The 16,350-nt window shown below is 37.4% G+C and overlaps 1 protein-coding gene across 1 annotated transcript in view; it reads right to left on the bottom strand.

The window, feature by feature from the left end:
- Positions 1–819: 819 nt before the first annotated feature.
- SEC62 (SEC62 homolog, preprotein translocation factor) overlaps positions 820–16,350 on the bottom strand; it is a 34,567-nt gene continuing 19,036 nt past the window's right edge. Inside the window, exons 3-8 of the mRNA XM_060767541.2 lie at positions 15,047–15,152; positions 13,301–13,517; positions 10,666–10,758; positions 6,291–6,351; positions 3,526–3,645; positions 820–2,848 (exon numbers count right to left, since the gene is read on the bottom strand). Coding sequence (XP_060623524.1) covers positions 2,373–2,848; positions 3,526–3,645; positions 6,291–6,351; positions 10,666–10,758; positions 13,301–13,517; positions 15,047–15,152 — 1,073 coding nt within the window. The 3' untranslated portion in view covers positions 820–2,372. The remainder of the gene's footprint in view (positions 2,849–3,525; positions 3,646–6,290; positions 6,352–10,665; positions 10,759–13,300; positions 13,518–15,046; positions 15,153–16,350) is intronic.

The following is a 16,350-nucleotide window of genomic DNA, read 5'->3' as shown; positions in this document are numbered from 1 at the left end:
GATGAACTGCTTGGCTGAAGGAAGGTTTCTAGTAACACTGTCATCTTAATAGACTGTGATGATGAGACTGTCAGAGAAAAATTACTGCACTTTGCTAACTCAAATAGTAGAACTCAAGACGCACTGTGTTGTCAAAGGCTTTCATGGCCAGAATCACTGGGTTGCTTTGAGTTTTCCAGGCTGTATGGTCATGTTCCAGAAGCATTCTCTCCTGACGTTTCACCCACATCTATGGTAGGCACCCTCAGAGGTTGTGAGGCCTGTTGGAAACTAGACAAGTGAGGTTCATATATCTGTGGAATAAAGTCCAGAGTGGGAGAAAAAACTCTTGTCTGTTTGATGCTACCAGTATTAAAAAAAACCTCCAAAATCAGGACAGTAAATAAAGAAAAACACTCAGAAAATAAGGGAATACCAGATAAGAAACAATCAGGGCCAGTTAATACCTCCCAACAAAGGATTCCCCCAGGCAGGAAGAAAGAAGCAGCCAGGCTTTGAACCAGAAAGTCTATTCAATGTTAATCAAGCTGGCCAATTGCAAAATTTACACTTCTGTCAAACAGACAAGAGTCCATTCCACAGATATATAAGCCCCACTTGCCTAGTTTCCAATGGACCTCACAACCTCTGAGGATGCTTGCCATAGATGTGGGCAAAATGTCAGGACAGAATGCTTCTAGAACATGGCCATGCAGCCCAGAAAACTTACAGCAACTCAAGACATATTGCTGTCTGAAGAAACAGAAAAATGAAAGCCCCGTGCTGTTTACTTTAGCAGCAGCTAAACAACAGGAACAGGAATAAGAAAATCAGACCACATTTGTGAATGGTTTTTATCAATGCACACATAAAATGTATATATTTGCACAGTCAGAAAAAAATTAACATCTTCAGTCAAAACACTGGTGATGGAAAAAGCAGTTCAAGAAGGAAAGGAGAAACCTGCTTATGTCAACTACTGGAAATGCAAGCAAATAACTAGCATTATCTCCTCAGTCACTTTGCGAGAAAGAGCTGAATCTGTACTCATAATTTCAGTCTCAGGCTGAAATTCAATGATTCAGAGGAATGATGCAAAGTCTCAACTTTAAAAATGTTTATAGAACTAAACACACAATGATCTCCCAAGTCAGTCAAATAGAGGATGTGCAAGAGAGAAAGTGAATCACTGAAACTCCTTTCAAGATTTCAAGAAATGATTTGGTCTTGGTTATCTTTTAAAACTTTTATGCCTACCCTTCCTTCTAAAGAGGCGAATGTTCTCTCATGGCAGTGTCTACTCATCAGATACAGTACTCTGCTTTTTGAAAACAGAAAGAAATCAAAGGTTAACGTTAAGGCATACAAAGAACTATGCTGCCTGCTATTAAATTAGGATCCATTTTCTTGAACCTGAATAATAGGAATGTTGGCACAGGGTTGAAGCTGCCTTGGACGCAGCTGCCAGCCTCTCTGGTTCGGTGAGGACTCTGAGACTCGTGCTCCCCTAAAACACACACATCCTGAAAGGGCCTTCAATTAACGAACTGAAAACTGGATAAAACCTTCAAATAATAAGTAACAGGTAAAATAAGGGGTTTACTTTATTTGTATGTTATGTACAGAATACACTTTTTTTTGTATTATAGTGGGGCAGGTCAAAACGGCAGCTATAACTTCCAAATTACGCTGTTTTCTTTTTCCTCGTTTTAAACCTGCTAGAGATGACTCCGTTGCCCTGAACCAGGCGGACAGAACAGGCTGGATTTCCTAAGCTGGTTGGACACAGTTTTAGAAAAAAGAAGCTTATAATAACCCTACAGCCAAGTTAGCACTATTTTGCATATCTCAAGAAAAAAGGTTTTCTTCTCAAACAAAACGTTCTAAGAAAAAGTCTTACGGTTTTATAAAGATTAATAACAGTATCAATATGATAAACTGAAGAGTACTTTGTCGTAAGCAGCAATCAAATTAACCTACCTGGACTAAACTTGAGACTTAGGGTCATTCAACAATTACCATTTTAAATTGCTATTCTGGAAGTGTTCACTTACTGCAAACATGCAATCTCCCAAAAATATTGTTAAGCAAAACTATGTTCTTCAGTTATGCTTGAAGACATTCTCTAGACAGATCAAAACATCTACTGATTGACAAGATGTGAGACACGTAGCTTTCGTAAGTGTACATTAGGTTACTTAGAACTTATCTGGCTAAGTATTTTGTTTCATTTCTCCTCTTTGTAACAACAAATTAGGAACGATGTTATAAAGCTGTCTGGCTAAACTGTATATTTCAGTAAATAAGAAGAAAAAAACGCTGTTAAGATGGTGTTCCAGCCAACATAGAAAATCCAACTGCCTGCACAATATTCAGTCCCAAACTATAGCTAATTACGATTGTTCATGTAAAGGCCTAGTATCTTCCTCGTCCTCTTCCTCTTCCTCGTCTTCTTCACAATCCCCTTCATCTGTCTGCTGATCGAGTTCCTCTTTAGTTATCATTTCGAAATCGTTTCCATTGCCACTACTGTGCTGAGAGCGGTCATCCTCTCGCCGGTCGCTGTCCGTGTCTGAATTCCGTTCTCCTCCAGAGCCTTCAGATCCCAAGTTTCCCAGCTGTTCGCCTTTGCCGTCCTCGTCTTCCTTTTTCTCGCTATCAGATTTCTCTTCGCTGTCAGATTTGGGCTGCTTTTTGGATTCCGACTTCTCCTCTTTCTTTGAGTCGGCCTTTGGTCCTTTGTACTCATGAGTATACAGCGGCCGGAAGGAATCGATGAAGCCCACGTCAGCTGTCAGGTTTGGCAGGAACCAGAAGTGATGCCTTCCGCCTGTCATCAGCCAGATGAGAAGGAACAGGATGCAGCGGGCTGCAGGGAGGAAATTTCAAATATTTTAATGATATTTGTAAAATGCAGAGTTTATTTCTAAACAGACAACACAGGCAAGCTTCTAGGTGGGATATATGGAATTATAGAATCCTAGAGTTTGAAGAGACCACTAGGGTCACCCACGTGAACCCCTGCCATGCAGAGATACATAGGCAAAGCACTCCCAACAGATTGTCATCCAGCCTCTAACACCCTCAGAAAGGAGACTGCGCCACACTCTGAAGCAGAATATCTGACTGTCAAACAGCACTTTTCCAGCGATTTGAATTTACGTCTCCAGAGCAGCAGAAAACCAGCTCTCCTCAATGTGACATCTTTCAAATGTTTAAACATGGCTATCATGTCACTTCTTAAACCTTCTCCGGGCTACACAAACTCCCAATATTCCGTTGAAGTCCAAAACACCCAGAGGGATGAAATTTGCCCAGGCCTGCTCTAGAGGAATCATGGTGCTCAGACCACTCCATGAGACACTGTGTCTGCCTCAAAGCTGGAAATGAACCATGAATGCTGCTCCTCTGCTGTCAGCTATATTTCAAATGATATAATGGTGACATATAGTAGCCATCTAGGAAAACAGGTTAAGCCTATGGAGAACTTAAAGTCAACCTGTAGGCATGGAGGGTGGAAGGAAAAGATAAACAAGATGCACTTACCAACAGCCAAGAGGAGAATGCTGGCCACAAAGCAACCCGCCCCGACACTCAAATAATAAACCCCTACTCGCATCTCTGCAGGCCAGAGTGGGAAAAGAGTTGCAGCTATAACAGCTGTCACTGTTTTTAAAAAGAGAGAAATTAAGCATGAGAGACTTAAGAAATTCAAAAACAAATGAATAGTTTTGTTCTGTGAATTTTAATATGTATTTTGCAGAAATATGCTTTGATATGTGTATTTTATAGAATGTTTTTAGAAGGGTTATGTGTTTTTAGCAATGTTGCAACCCACATCAAGCCACGAGAAGAGGTGGGAAATAAATAATAATAATAATAATAATAATAGATTTAATTGCATAAACTGGCACCGCCTTAAAAACATGTTCAGTAACTGGCATTTTAATATGACTACAATAGCTCCTGGTAATTGATTGATTGAAACCTAATGCTTCCATCACACCCCTCACTTTCATTCAGAAAAGAGTACATTTTGAGTCACAGCGGATTTGTAAAAGTGAATGATGTATCTTCATAAATCATGGAAACAACTCAGTGTAAAATTCTCTCAAAAAAACATCACCATAATCTGTCTGAGCTGTACAAACATATATTCTTTTCAATTGGACTGACACACAAAAGTGTGCATGATGAAAATAGAGTGTGCTATCAAACCAGATAGGACCTTCCCAGTCATGAATAATAAAGAGTTCATTCAGAATTCCCTGGAATTTTTTCTGGCCTCCTGTCCTGCAACCTATAACATATAACACTGTATCACTTTAATTCTATCCTATTCATTTAAAGAGAACAGGATAACTAAGATGGGGGTGTTTTATCCCTTTTATGCACCACCATTTAAAAAACTGAAACGTTGGGAATCCTTGGAAGCATTAGAAACCATGTTCTCTGTTCCATTTCAGTCATGTGAGATGGGCTCCCCTAGAACTATCCCAAGGCCTGCTTGGGAAACATATCTAGAATGTGAGTATGGACTCTCTTGTCTATTTATCATTTTGGTGGAGAACTACCATAGCAGCCTTGTGGCTCCAGTATGCAGGAATAAGGCTCTGCACTGAACAATTCTCATCTTCTCTTCTTTCATTACCACTCTGAGTCCCTATGGGAAAATAGGGCGAGGATGGAAATACAGTATCATCATCATCAATCTTAAGAATTGGGGCTACAAAGTGGAATCCACGACATGCGAGTGTGGAGAAGAGCAAACCACTGACCACCTGCTGTAATGCAACCTGAGCCCTTCCACATGCACAATGGAGGACCTCCTTGCGGCAACACCAGAGGCACTCCAAGTGGCCAGCTACTAGTCAAAGGACATTTAATCAACCACCAAGCTTGCAAATTCTGTGTTTTGTCTGTTTGTTTGTTTGTTTTTGTTTAAAATGTAATACAAATGTCTGGTTGCTGATGACACGATAAATAAATAAATCATCATCATCATCATGCAACTCTAGAAATTGTGTTCACTAAAGATGTCTACAATTTATATAAATCTATTAAGAATATGTAACAGGCTCTCATTTTACTATATACACATTCAAAAATATTCTGCATGTTACTAATTAATAAATGAAGATAGATAAAACTACCTCATAAAAATACTAAGAACTTCAAATGTAGGAGAGAGAAGGACACTTTCTACCCCTGGACAGTTGTAGCATCCCTATCCCCAGTACAAACTCTTAGGAAGGAGCCTAAAACATGAAATTAAGGTGCACAATCCATCAGCATCACTTGAATCTGTCAGTCATTTAAAACAGGGCTTCTTATACTTTTTCCACTCGCAAACCCCTTTGTGATTCCAACATTGAACTAAGGCATTTGGGTTAAACTGCCTTAAACTAAGGCAGTTTAAGGAGCTCTAACACTGACTTGAGATAATACGAGTATTTTTAAAGTAAGGTCCGTTTTGTTGTAGACACTAGTAGTTCGCGCGCATACCGCAACGAGCGCGTGTGTCGTGTACCGGCATGCCTCGGGAACAACTGTGCTCAGTTTCTGCTCTGTAGCTAACCTATACAGTTAGCTTTAAAAATGTTTAAGACTATCAACTCACCCGCCGCATGTGAGCTTCGCTCAGTGATACGGTTTTTGTCAGCAAGGAACCTGCCTGCTGCAGAAATTCATCGACATATTTGTGAAGTGTACGGTGATATTGTTATGAGTGAAAGCAAAGTGCGTAAGTGGGTATGACAATTCAAAGATGGCCGTGACAACGTCCATGATGAGGACCACTCCGGTCGCCCTTCTTTGATTACAGACAATTTGGTTATCGGAGCAGGCAGCAAATTTTTATGAAGAGGGTATTTTAAAATTGGTTCAGAGGTATGACAAGTGTTTGAACAAACTTGGCAACTATGTCGAAAAATAGAGTGAAGTATGTACTTTCTGAAAATAAATTTACTTTTTTGAAATAAACTTTCGTTGTGTACTTACGTTCCAACAGACCTTACTTTAAAAATACCCCTCATATGTAACCAGTTCTAACACTGATTTGAGAAAATAGAAGCTTGGCCATCAGTTTTGGGTTTGTTTATTTGTTGCCTTTCTCAATATATCTGGAATCATCAAGTGGGTGATGCAACACTATTAAAAGTAACTAGTAAAACTGAAGAGCCAGCACTGGAGTATAACAACTACTTTCAAAGTATGTACCGCACAAGTAAACAGGAAATGACACTTTGAAACCAAGAACAGATTTTTTTCCCCCCTGAATTTTGTTACATAGAGTAACCAGCATTACTTACCAAGTATGAGTCCCATGGCAAATGTTTTAAAATGAACAGGATCATAAATCCACACATATACCTGGAAGGAGAACAGACAAGCAAAAATTAAACTGGAGATCAAGATTTAGGGGGAAACTGTTTGAAGATGACTTCCACTGGTTCTTCATTGCTTTAGCAAGGCAGAGAAGTCAAATAAATGTAGGATAAAATCCTCAAGCTGAGTTAGTCATCTTGTTTTCCAAGGGGAAATATTCCACTTTCATGTAATTACTATGAATTATTCAAGATGATGAAACTTCTGAACTAGAAAATGTTTTCTTCCCAATGGTTAAATGGGCAACCACACAAGACAGTTTTAAACATGTAAGGATGAAATACTGCAGTGTAGGGCAAATAAAGTCCTAAGTTTAAATCAATATTTTATTATATCTTTATTAGATTGTGATTTTGCAGAAAGGAGAATATGGCATCACAATGGAAAGTTTGATGAAAGTATCAGCATAATTCAAGAGGCAGTGAATACAAAATGTAAAATCTAGATTAGGGATTGCAGAGAAAATAAAAAATCCCAGGCCCATACTATCACTACATGCATTTATAAAGTCTCAGTCACAGGAAGGCTGCCATTGAGTCTATGAAAGGTGAGGGAAAAGGTAATTCAGCTGATCTTGGAAATCCTGTATTACACAGAAAGGGCTTGTTACCAAGCAAAAAATGAAAATAAACAAGCAATACACGAGGAGCATGATAAAAGATTTATAAACTTAGGGCAGAGAAAATCTTTCATTAAGTAGAACTAGGAGTCAGTCAATTTGCTGACATTAGATTGAGAACATACAAACAAATATAAAGCAATTTTTCACACAAATGGCTCTGGGGATACTAAACCAATTACATAGGGGGTCTGCTAATTCCTTAACTGCCCCCAAGAAAATTCTTGATCTCTACCATTTGATTACAAGCATTAAGACTACTTAGCTAGGTCTTATGCACACAAGAAAGGATTATATTCTCTGACCTTCTATTTTGGAAATGGCAGGTTGAAGGCAATAAAAATATGAACAAAAACATAGACTGGACAAGATAGGAGATACCAAGATGGGAGATTATAAACTGAAAGGAGAAGCAGAGCTCAGGATACAGCACTTGTTTTGCCTGTATAAAGTTCCAGATGTGATGCTTGGCTTCTCACCTAAGGCTGGAAATGTCAACTCTTTCCTGAAAGTCAAGGAACTTCTGCTAGTCAGTGTTAATAATACTTGACTAGTGAAGCAATAGTCATGTATAAAGTAGGTTGCTATTTTTCCTTGAACATCCCAAGTCGTAAAAATCAAAGAGTCAAAATGTCAAGTGTCATAAAATGAGGAATGCAGTCTGACACATGGTTTCTAGGTTGTAAATACCTGAGTTGCTTCATTTCTCCACTTTATGGGGACTGATATTGTACACAGCCGCTATTTTTGTAGCTTGTTGCATTTTATTATATTGATTAAATTAATAAGTGTTTTATTGCTGTTTTAAGTAGAATCGGGTCAATTTTATTGATATATATTTTGTTGTATTTGCATTTTGTTGCACTATTGAGTGTTTAAGTCCCTTCATCATCATCATCATCATCATCACTTGTCACAATTCCTCTATTATGGTCTAGGATAAATAATTCTTTAACCAAAGCTAGGCTTCTAATATGTCTTGATAAATGTGAAAGTCATGTCTTGGAAACAGTTTTATAATTAAGTGGTCTTTAATTCCTAAACTTCACTTCACTTTATTTGTCTCTGTCTTGAAAGATGGATCTGTCTTTTCTTGAAATGCAACCGCAGACTGAGTAGAACATCTTTAATAAGCAGACATTGAATCTGGCTTTCTTGTGCAAAAGAAGGTAATATCTGGTTGGTTTGCTTCAAAGGATATGTATTAGCCACTAATCTTAATCTGTATTGCATTATGGTTTAACACTAAAAGACAGAGACGCTTAATCTCAGAAATATTCTTGAATGTGATTATCATTCATTTAGTCATCCATGCTTTTCTCCAGAACTGAGACTCAAGGTGTTGACAAGTAAAAATAAACAAAATGTTATTAATTAAAATACAACTAAAGTATCCAGAGAATTAAAATAATTTAGAACAAAATCATCATACACCAACAAAACAGCTGTCGTTTAGTCAGTTACAAAATCCTAATGGAACAGAAAAGTTTTCATCTGTCCAAAGAAGGATAGCAAGGCAGTTGTCTTTGCCTCCTTACAGAGGGAGTTCCAAACCAAGAAGGCTCTCTCATAAGATAAATAATTCTGTGCCTGTATTATACATACAGAAATAAAACCTTAATCTTCTATTTTACAGGAAATTTTACTTTTCCCTAAAAGGCTGTGTTGTTGCGGAATGAATCAAGTGTCCCCAGTTAAGTGCCAGTTCAGGATTAGCGAGGGATACAGATAGTCCACATTTTAAGAGAGAATTTGAACAAAGGCCTTCTTGTCACACAATGCATAATGGACTTATGGCACATTGCAATACAATGTGGCAGCCAGTGCTTTATATAGAGCAGAGGCTTCTTAAACTTTTCCATTGGTGACCCCCTTTGGTCTCAATGTCACCCCAGGTATATAGACTTATACAATAGGTGTAAAAATCAAACATGATAACAAATCTGCATTTGCAAGGTATTCCTTTTAATGAAGCATCTTCTGCAGAGTCCACTGAAAACACTGCACACAGATCATGTAAATGTCTAAAGCAGCTACTAGGAGGCGTTCAGAAAAAAAATTGGGATGCCAACATCAAACTAAGGGGACCCCATTTGTGATCCTACAGTTTAAGAAGAATGATATAGAGTGTGAACAAATTCACAAGAAGTAGATAATTGCAAACCTTACAACAGCACTATCTTTCTGTGGTGATAGGATTTGTGCTTCTGTGCTTCTGTGAAGCAAGAAGCTATGTTGATGACAGCAGTGCAGCTTCTGGGTCTCTCATGTAAGGCAGGCTGTGGAGCCAGGCTAAATGTATCAAAAGACTATTGGGCAACAGTGGCAGTTGAGGTTGATATTGGCAGAGGATCTCCCAACGACACCATAGCTAACTATGAAGAAGAAAATGCTAAATCATACAAAAGTAGAAACAGAGTAGAACCAAACACTATAGGAGAATTTGGTCTAGGATCAAGAAATGAAGTTGGAGTAATTGATGAAATTTTATGAAGCCAATAGTTTGTCATCCTATTTGTTTAACTTGCATGCTGAATGTATCCAACACAAAGTAAATTCAATTTTGCAGATGGAGATGTGAAAATTCAAGTAAAGTTTATGTATCTGTGGAATGTCCAGGACAATTTCAACAGAAAGGAGAAAATCGTGAAAATTAACAAAATCTAGCTACCAGTATTAAAAATCTCTAAAATCAGGACAGTAAATAAAGAGCAACAAACCCAAAAAGCAGGGGAATTCCAGATAAGAATCAATCAGGATCAGCTAACACATCCCAACAAAGGATTCCCCCCAGGCAGCAACCAGCCGGGCACTGAAGCTGCAAGGCCATTACATGCTAATCAAGGTGGCCATTTGCAACATTTACACTTGCCTCAAGCAGACAAGAGTTATTTTTTCCACCCTGGATATTCCACAGATATATAAACCTCACCTGCCTAGTTTCCAACAGATTCCTCAGCCTCTGAGGATGCTTGCCATGGAACATGGCCATATAGCCCAGAAAACTCAGAGCAAACCAATTAAGATACTATTAGCAGAAAATAATGAAGACTCGGAATAATGACTGAAGAGAGAAAAGGGAAAAATACAAAGACAGGTTTACTGTTGAACATTGAGAAAACAAATGAACAGGAGGTAGAGTCAAGACAAAATAATACAAAGTTCAGGCTCTCCTCCCCCTGTTGAATTGTTCCTGTGATCTACACAACCTATAATCTTTGCCATGTCTAAAGATTCAGGCAGATCAGAAATGGCTGTGCTTGCTGGAGGGAGAAAAACAGATGGCATGCTTCCTTATTCTGAAAGCAATTTTACTGCATGATCCACAAGTTTTTCAGAGTTTCACGCAGCAGGAAGATCATTGTTTTCCAAAGCATAAATAACTTGGCAAGTCACAAGCCTAGTGTCAAGACATAAAAACCGTCTTGTTTAATCAGACCAAGATCAACTCTAATCCTGACCTGGAATTTCTATATACATTTTCCAAATTTTTTTGTTCCATTTGATTTTTACAATTAAATTTCCATACAGACAGCTCTTAAACTTATTCTCATTCTATACTAAGCAATCCAGGAAGAATTCAGTCAGGCAAGTGGGTGCCTCTACATTGGCATCACTAGTAAATATTACAGACAGAAAAATGTCAAAATTACAGCAACCGAGATGATCAGATATCATACCTCATTTCCATCCAGAAAAACCTGATCTTCATGAGGTTCAAGTTTGAACTTCCGCTTTGTCTCCTTCTTTTTAGGTGTGCCCGGGGTCTCATCCTAAAGATATATATTAGAAACAGGCTCTTTAGGAAATTGATCATATGAGTGGGCTCTTTACTGTCACCCCTCCCTCTGCTACTGTTTGACCAGAAAGAACAAAATGCTAAAATGAAGATTCCAGTTCAGATTATGGATTTCAATCTGGAATATACCTTTAGAACTAAACATTTCCTTAAATCTACAGAAAACCTTTCACCGGCATTAAGGAAATGTAACCTTAACAGGAAGTTTTAAAACTATGATTTGGTTAATTATTCAGTCTAAAATTAGAGATCAGTCGGTGAGAAAGATACAACTACTGATTATTCTGCCCACTGATTCTATTCTTGTTCTTAGAATATCAAGTTCCAATATAAGCTATTTCTATTTGAACACAAATTGCTTGAACATATAATATAAAAATAAAAATAACCTTTATTTATATCCTGCCCTATCTCCCCGAGGGGACTCAGAGCGGTTAACAACAAATATGGACAAATATTCAATGCTATTAAAAACTAGACCAAGATAAAATAAAATAAAATAAAAATTAAAATAATCTACCCACCCTAACCCAAAACAAACCACATGCACATGTACATCAAAAGATTAGCAAGAATTAAATAATAACATAAGAAATATGCAATTTCTCATATATAACAAATATATGCTTATTAAACAATTTCCAAACAACTCTGAAATTCTTAGAAAATTTGGGTTAAGTGAAGTTCAGACTTTCAAAATAAACCAGAGGAAGTTGACCATAGATTCACCTTGGAGGACCTAGAGCAGACATGGGCAAACTTTGGCCCTCTGGGTATTTAAACTGCTGAGGGGGGAAAGGAAAGGGCCTGGGGCTTCTAGGAATTGTGGGAGTTGAAGTTTTAAACACCTGGAGGGCCAAAGTTTGCCCATGCCTGACCTAGAGATTCCTAAAATGGCGATCTTTCAAGTTTAAAAGAATATTTTTAAATAGCAGTTTTTCCACTTTCGCAGGGGTCCTGCGCCACTAATCACTGCAAAACCACTGAACTGAAAAATTACACTTTTTTGTTCCTAGGTTATACATGTAATTTCCTAATTGATTCTATCATAAAAATTGGGAAAATGTATTTAACTGCATACATTGTTTTTGCAGGGCATCCTGCAGCAGATGTTGCTATAGTTTTCCAATGAATATCTCATAAAGCCTCAACCAATTCAACATAGTTTGTGGAAGACACAAAAACCAAGTTTCTGAAGGATAATAACTACTTTCAAAGTAAATACCACACAATTAAACAGGAAATAACACTTTCAAACCAGGAACAGGAAAAAATCAGATTTTGTTACACGGTTTTATTCTTTGACCCCATGTTCCTGTGAGAGGCCTATAAGTTTGGGCCGATGTATCAATGTTCCACATCTAGCTGTACTAATCAGGACACTAGAAACCATAAATAAGTGTCTGGAGATAATCCTGCAACTGAAGAGGGCAAACAAAAATCTTGTCTAAAAATGTAAACTTAATCTAGTAATGGTAAAGATTTCCCCTGACATTAAGTCTAGTCGTTTCTGACTCTGGGGGTGGTGCTCATCCCCATTTGTAAGCCGAAAAGTCAGCACTGTCCGTAGACACCTCCAAAGTCATGTGGCTGGCATGACTGCATGGAGTGCCGTTACCTTCCCACGGAAGCGGTACCTATAGATCTAGTCACATTTGCATGTTTTCAAACTGCTACGTTGGCATAAGCTGGGTCTAACAGCGGGAGCTCACCCCGTTCCCTGGATTCTAACCACCAACTTTTCGGTCAGCAAGTTCAGCAGCTCAGTGGTTTAACCCACGGTGCCACCAGGGGCCCCTAAAATACAATTGTTGGCAGAAGCGAAGAAGTGGATAGAGGCTTGCAACAAGTTGTATATCCTGTTTGAGGGCTTCTTATAGCATCTGACAGGTCACTATAGGTACAGCATATGGAATATTAGTTTGGGCGCGTTCAGTTGTTAAAACAAACTCAGTGTTTGAGGGTGGGAGAAATAGAGAAAAAGAAAACTGGAGAAGGAGAATGGAAAAAGGCATGACTGACAGAAGAAGTGCTCCACAATTAAATGTTCTGTTGCACATCTCATCTTGTTTAAGCTTTCCTAATGCATAGTTGCATCTTGGTTGAGATATTTTACTAAATCCTTCCTCTTCTTCCAAATTATAGTAATCTTTGTATCTTCCAAAATTAGAAACTATTCCAGTATACCCAAAGTTGTTAAATGTTTTAGTAACTACTATTGTTAACATGAGTGGTGAATAAAGTTTATATTCTTTTCAAGTTTTTTTTCCCATTTCTGCTTGCAAAGTTTTCCAGAACAAACTGTTACGGAACTATACTTTAAGTACATCAAAATATTATGAAAAAAATGTGATAGGCAGGAAAAAACAAGCAGAAAATCTTAGGGGAATGTTTCACATAGGGTTTTTTTTTTTTTTTTTTTGCAGTGAGCTTTATTGGTTTGTTTTTTGGTGAATTTTTATTTCATTTTGAATGGAATGCAACTCAATCCACCATTCTTAGCAGTTTATACTCACCTTTTTTCCTTCTTCTTTCTCACCATCCTTTTTCTTTTCCTTTTCTTTTTCCTTCTTAGCCTTCTCATCTTTCCCACTTTCCTTTTTGCTCTTTTTCTCATCTTCCTTTCCACTCTCAGTCTTTCCTTTCTCTTTTTCCTTTTCTTTCTTTAAGTCCTTGTCTGGTTTCATTTTCATCACTTTTAGTGCTCGATGAAAAAACTGTTTCTTCAGAAGCCTTCAAGAAAAATTAAATTGGGTGGTTCACTGCTAGAATGGAATTATATGGTAATGTAGATTCAAAACTATGGCTGTAACTAAGCAAAGTACCAATTTTCATTCTATATTCAGCTTGGCAGTCACTAGAACAATCATGAAAAAAATCAACAAATAATACATTTAAACGCACTTAATCCCCAGTGAATTCTTCCTCAAATTCTTATGGTAACAGTGGTAACTTACCCGGTTTTAAGAGTTACCTTATTCAAGATTTATGCCTATTTTTTTTAACACTACTGATAATTAATTCTGTTTTAATGTTTGTACATTTGTAGATTTTAAATTGTATTGAAATGCTTTTAATGCAAGTAGCTTTTAGTCTCCTTGTGGAGAGAAAAATCATAGTAGTAGTAGTAGTAGTAGTAGTAATAATAATAATAATAATAATAATAATAATAATAAGGGTTTAAAGATAGAATTGCAAAGACTCTGGCACAAGCCAGTAAAGGTGGTCCCAGTGGTGATCAGCACACTGGGGGCAGTACCTAAAAACCTTGGCCTGTACTTAAAAACAATTTGCGTTGACAAAATTACCATCTATCAGCTGCAAAAGGCTACTCTGCTTGGATCTGCATGCATTATTCGCCAATACATCACACAGTCCTAGGCACTTGGGAAGTGTCTGACGTGTGATCAAATACAAAAGCCAGCATAGTGATCTTGTTTGCTGTGTACTAATCTATAATAATAATAAAGTAAAATAAATGTAACAATAACAATAATAAATAGAGTAAAATAATGTTGTGTGTCAATTAATAATAATAAACTGGAACCAGACCACCTGCAGAGAATATACACATCACCTTCGCTCTCAAGGTCCTCGTTAAACTGAATGCATGCTGTAATAGTAAAAAATCAAGAACCATGATAATGAAAGGTTCTTGGTTATTGGGGAAGTATCTACTTATATTCAAATAAACATAAGAAGGAATCTGAAAATCAGAAATTATCTAAGAGACTGGGATTTAAGAGGATGTGGTTTCTTGTTCAAAGATGGTAGGAAAACAGTTACTATGTTGGATCCTTTGCCTCTTGTTTCTGCACTCTATTCAGGGATAATGACCAATCCAGAAACATCCTTCTAAAACAGAAGAACTTCTTCCATTCTTGAAAGGGGCTCAAACTCAGCAGAGCCCACCATCACAGGAAGGGAAAAGGTTAAAGTAGGGATCAGGCCTCTTCAACATGCAGCCCTCCAGATGTTTGGGCCTACAGTACCCAGAAGCCCTTGCCAGCTTGTCCAATGGCCAGGAATTCTTGGAGCTGAAGTCTAAAACAGCTGAAGGGCGGCAGGTTGAAGAGGCCTGCTTTAGAACAAGATAGAAAATGATGCGAAGGACTGGAGAATCGATGGAATCAATGCAAACTATCCTGTTTCTTCCAATGAAATACTGTGAAAAGAAGTCTACTTAAGAGATGCCTGGAAAGCATCGGAATATTTGACAGTAACTTTTAAAAACCAATAACTTTGAATGGCCAATCTCCTACCTGTTGCAATAATCAACCACAGATTCTCGAGTTGTAAAGAGAGCTTCTTCTCCTTTCTTTGCTTTGGCCCACTTAGAATCCAAAAGGCAATCCACAGCTTTCGATGCTAAGGAAAGAATGGTTGAAAGTAAGAAGCCTCAAAAGACTATGAGAAAGAAAGAACGTGATTGCTTTTTCATGCTACCTGATCATTCAATTTTTTGCATTCAGTGATTTCTAAAGGAAAAACTTGAAATAATATTGCAACTCTTATAAGAAAACTTCAACTGTGTTCAAATATATCCTTTCAATGTTTTTGGTCAAATAAAGATTTGAGTAAAGCAAACAAACAACTTAAGTCATGGTACACTTAGCTGGTTTCAACTTGATAGTGCAAAGATCTAATTGTTTATCATTATTAAAACAGAACAAGAAGTAGTGACATTACCAAGATCTGTAAATATAAAGTGGCACCCTGCTTTAACTGATTATCAAAACCAAATGCCTGGTAGAAATGGAAAGAACATACATTTTAGAAGAAAGAGCATGCCTTCTGAATGTCAACCATTTTCTGTTGCTAAGGAAGCTTCCATTTTTTCTATCTGAGATTTGATCAAAAAGGTAACTGTGGAAGGATGTGTAAGTGAAATGGATAATTAGGCTGGATTTCAGAAATTAATTGAATACCAATGTAAAATGTGTGGAAATTATTGTGGAAGCAAAGGTTTGAAGATTACTGGCAAAAGTAAGTGGTGAGTCTATTTGAGTTTCCTGCATAAAACATATTCATGGAATAATCTTCAGATAAGATTTGCAATGTTAGGAGTCAGCACCAAGTATTAGGCAATAACTCTGTGCATTGTTAGTAAAATAATCAGAATGCCTATGGATAAAATAAAATTTCAGACATCCAAATAATTGACCATTTCCAGCTTTGCATTTGTACATATTCAAAATAGTAACATAAGATGCCATCCTATTGATGGAAATTTTACATTACAGGCAATTCCCGAGTTACAAACATCTGACTCATAGTTAAGAATGGAGGTGAGACAACAGGAAGTGAGAGAAATCTATCTTTATGAAGGGAAATTTACTTCTGAAAGAATTATCACAGGGAAAAGGGTAGCTTTATCACCAAATTCTTGTTTCCACAACGAGTCAATTTTTTCAAAATCCAATTATCACAGGGACAAAACATGAGGTGAAATTTTCAGAACAGGAGCACAGACAGAAAAATAAACACCACATAGGTGTTAACCCTGCCCTGTGCTATCCAAAACTTTAAAATAGTTTTTTGGCTGAAGTTATACTTTAAAAAATGT

Source organism: Anolis sagrei, chromosome 3 (genome assembly GCF_037176765.1).
Source record: "Anolis sagrei isolate rAnoSag1 chromosome 3, rAnoSag1.mat, whole genome shotgun sequence".
Taxonomy (NCBI): domain Eukaryota; kingdom Metazoa; phylum Chordata; class Lepidosauria; order Squamata; family Dactyloidae; genus Anolis; species Anolis sagrei.
This window is presented reverse-complemented; position numbering and strand designations above follow the sequence as displayed.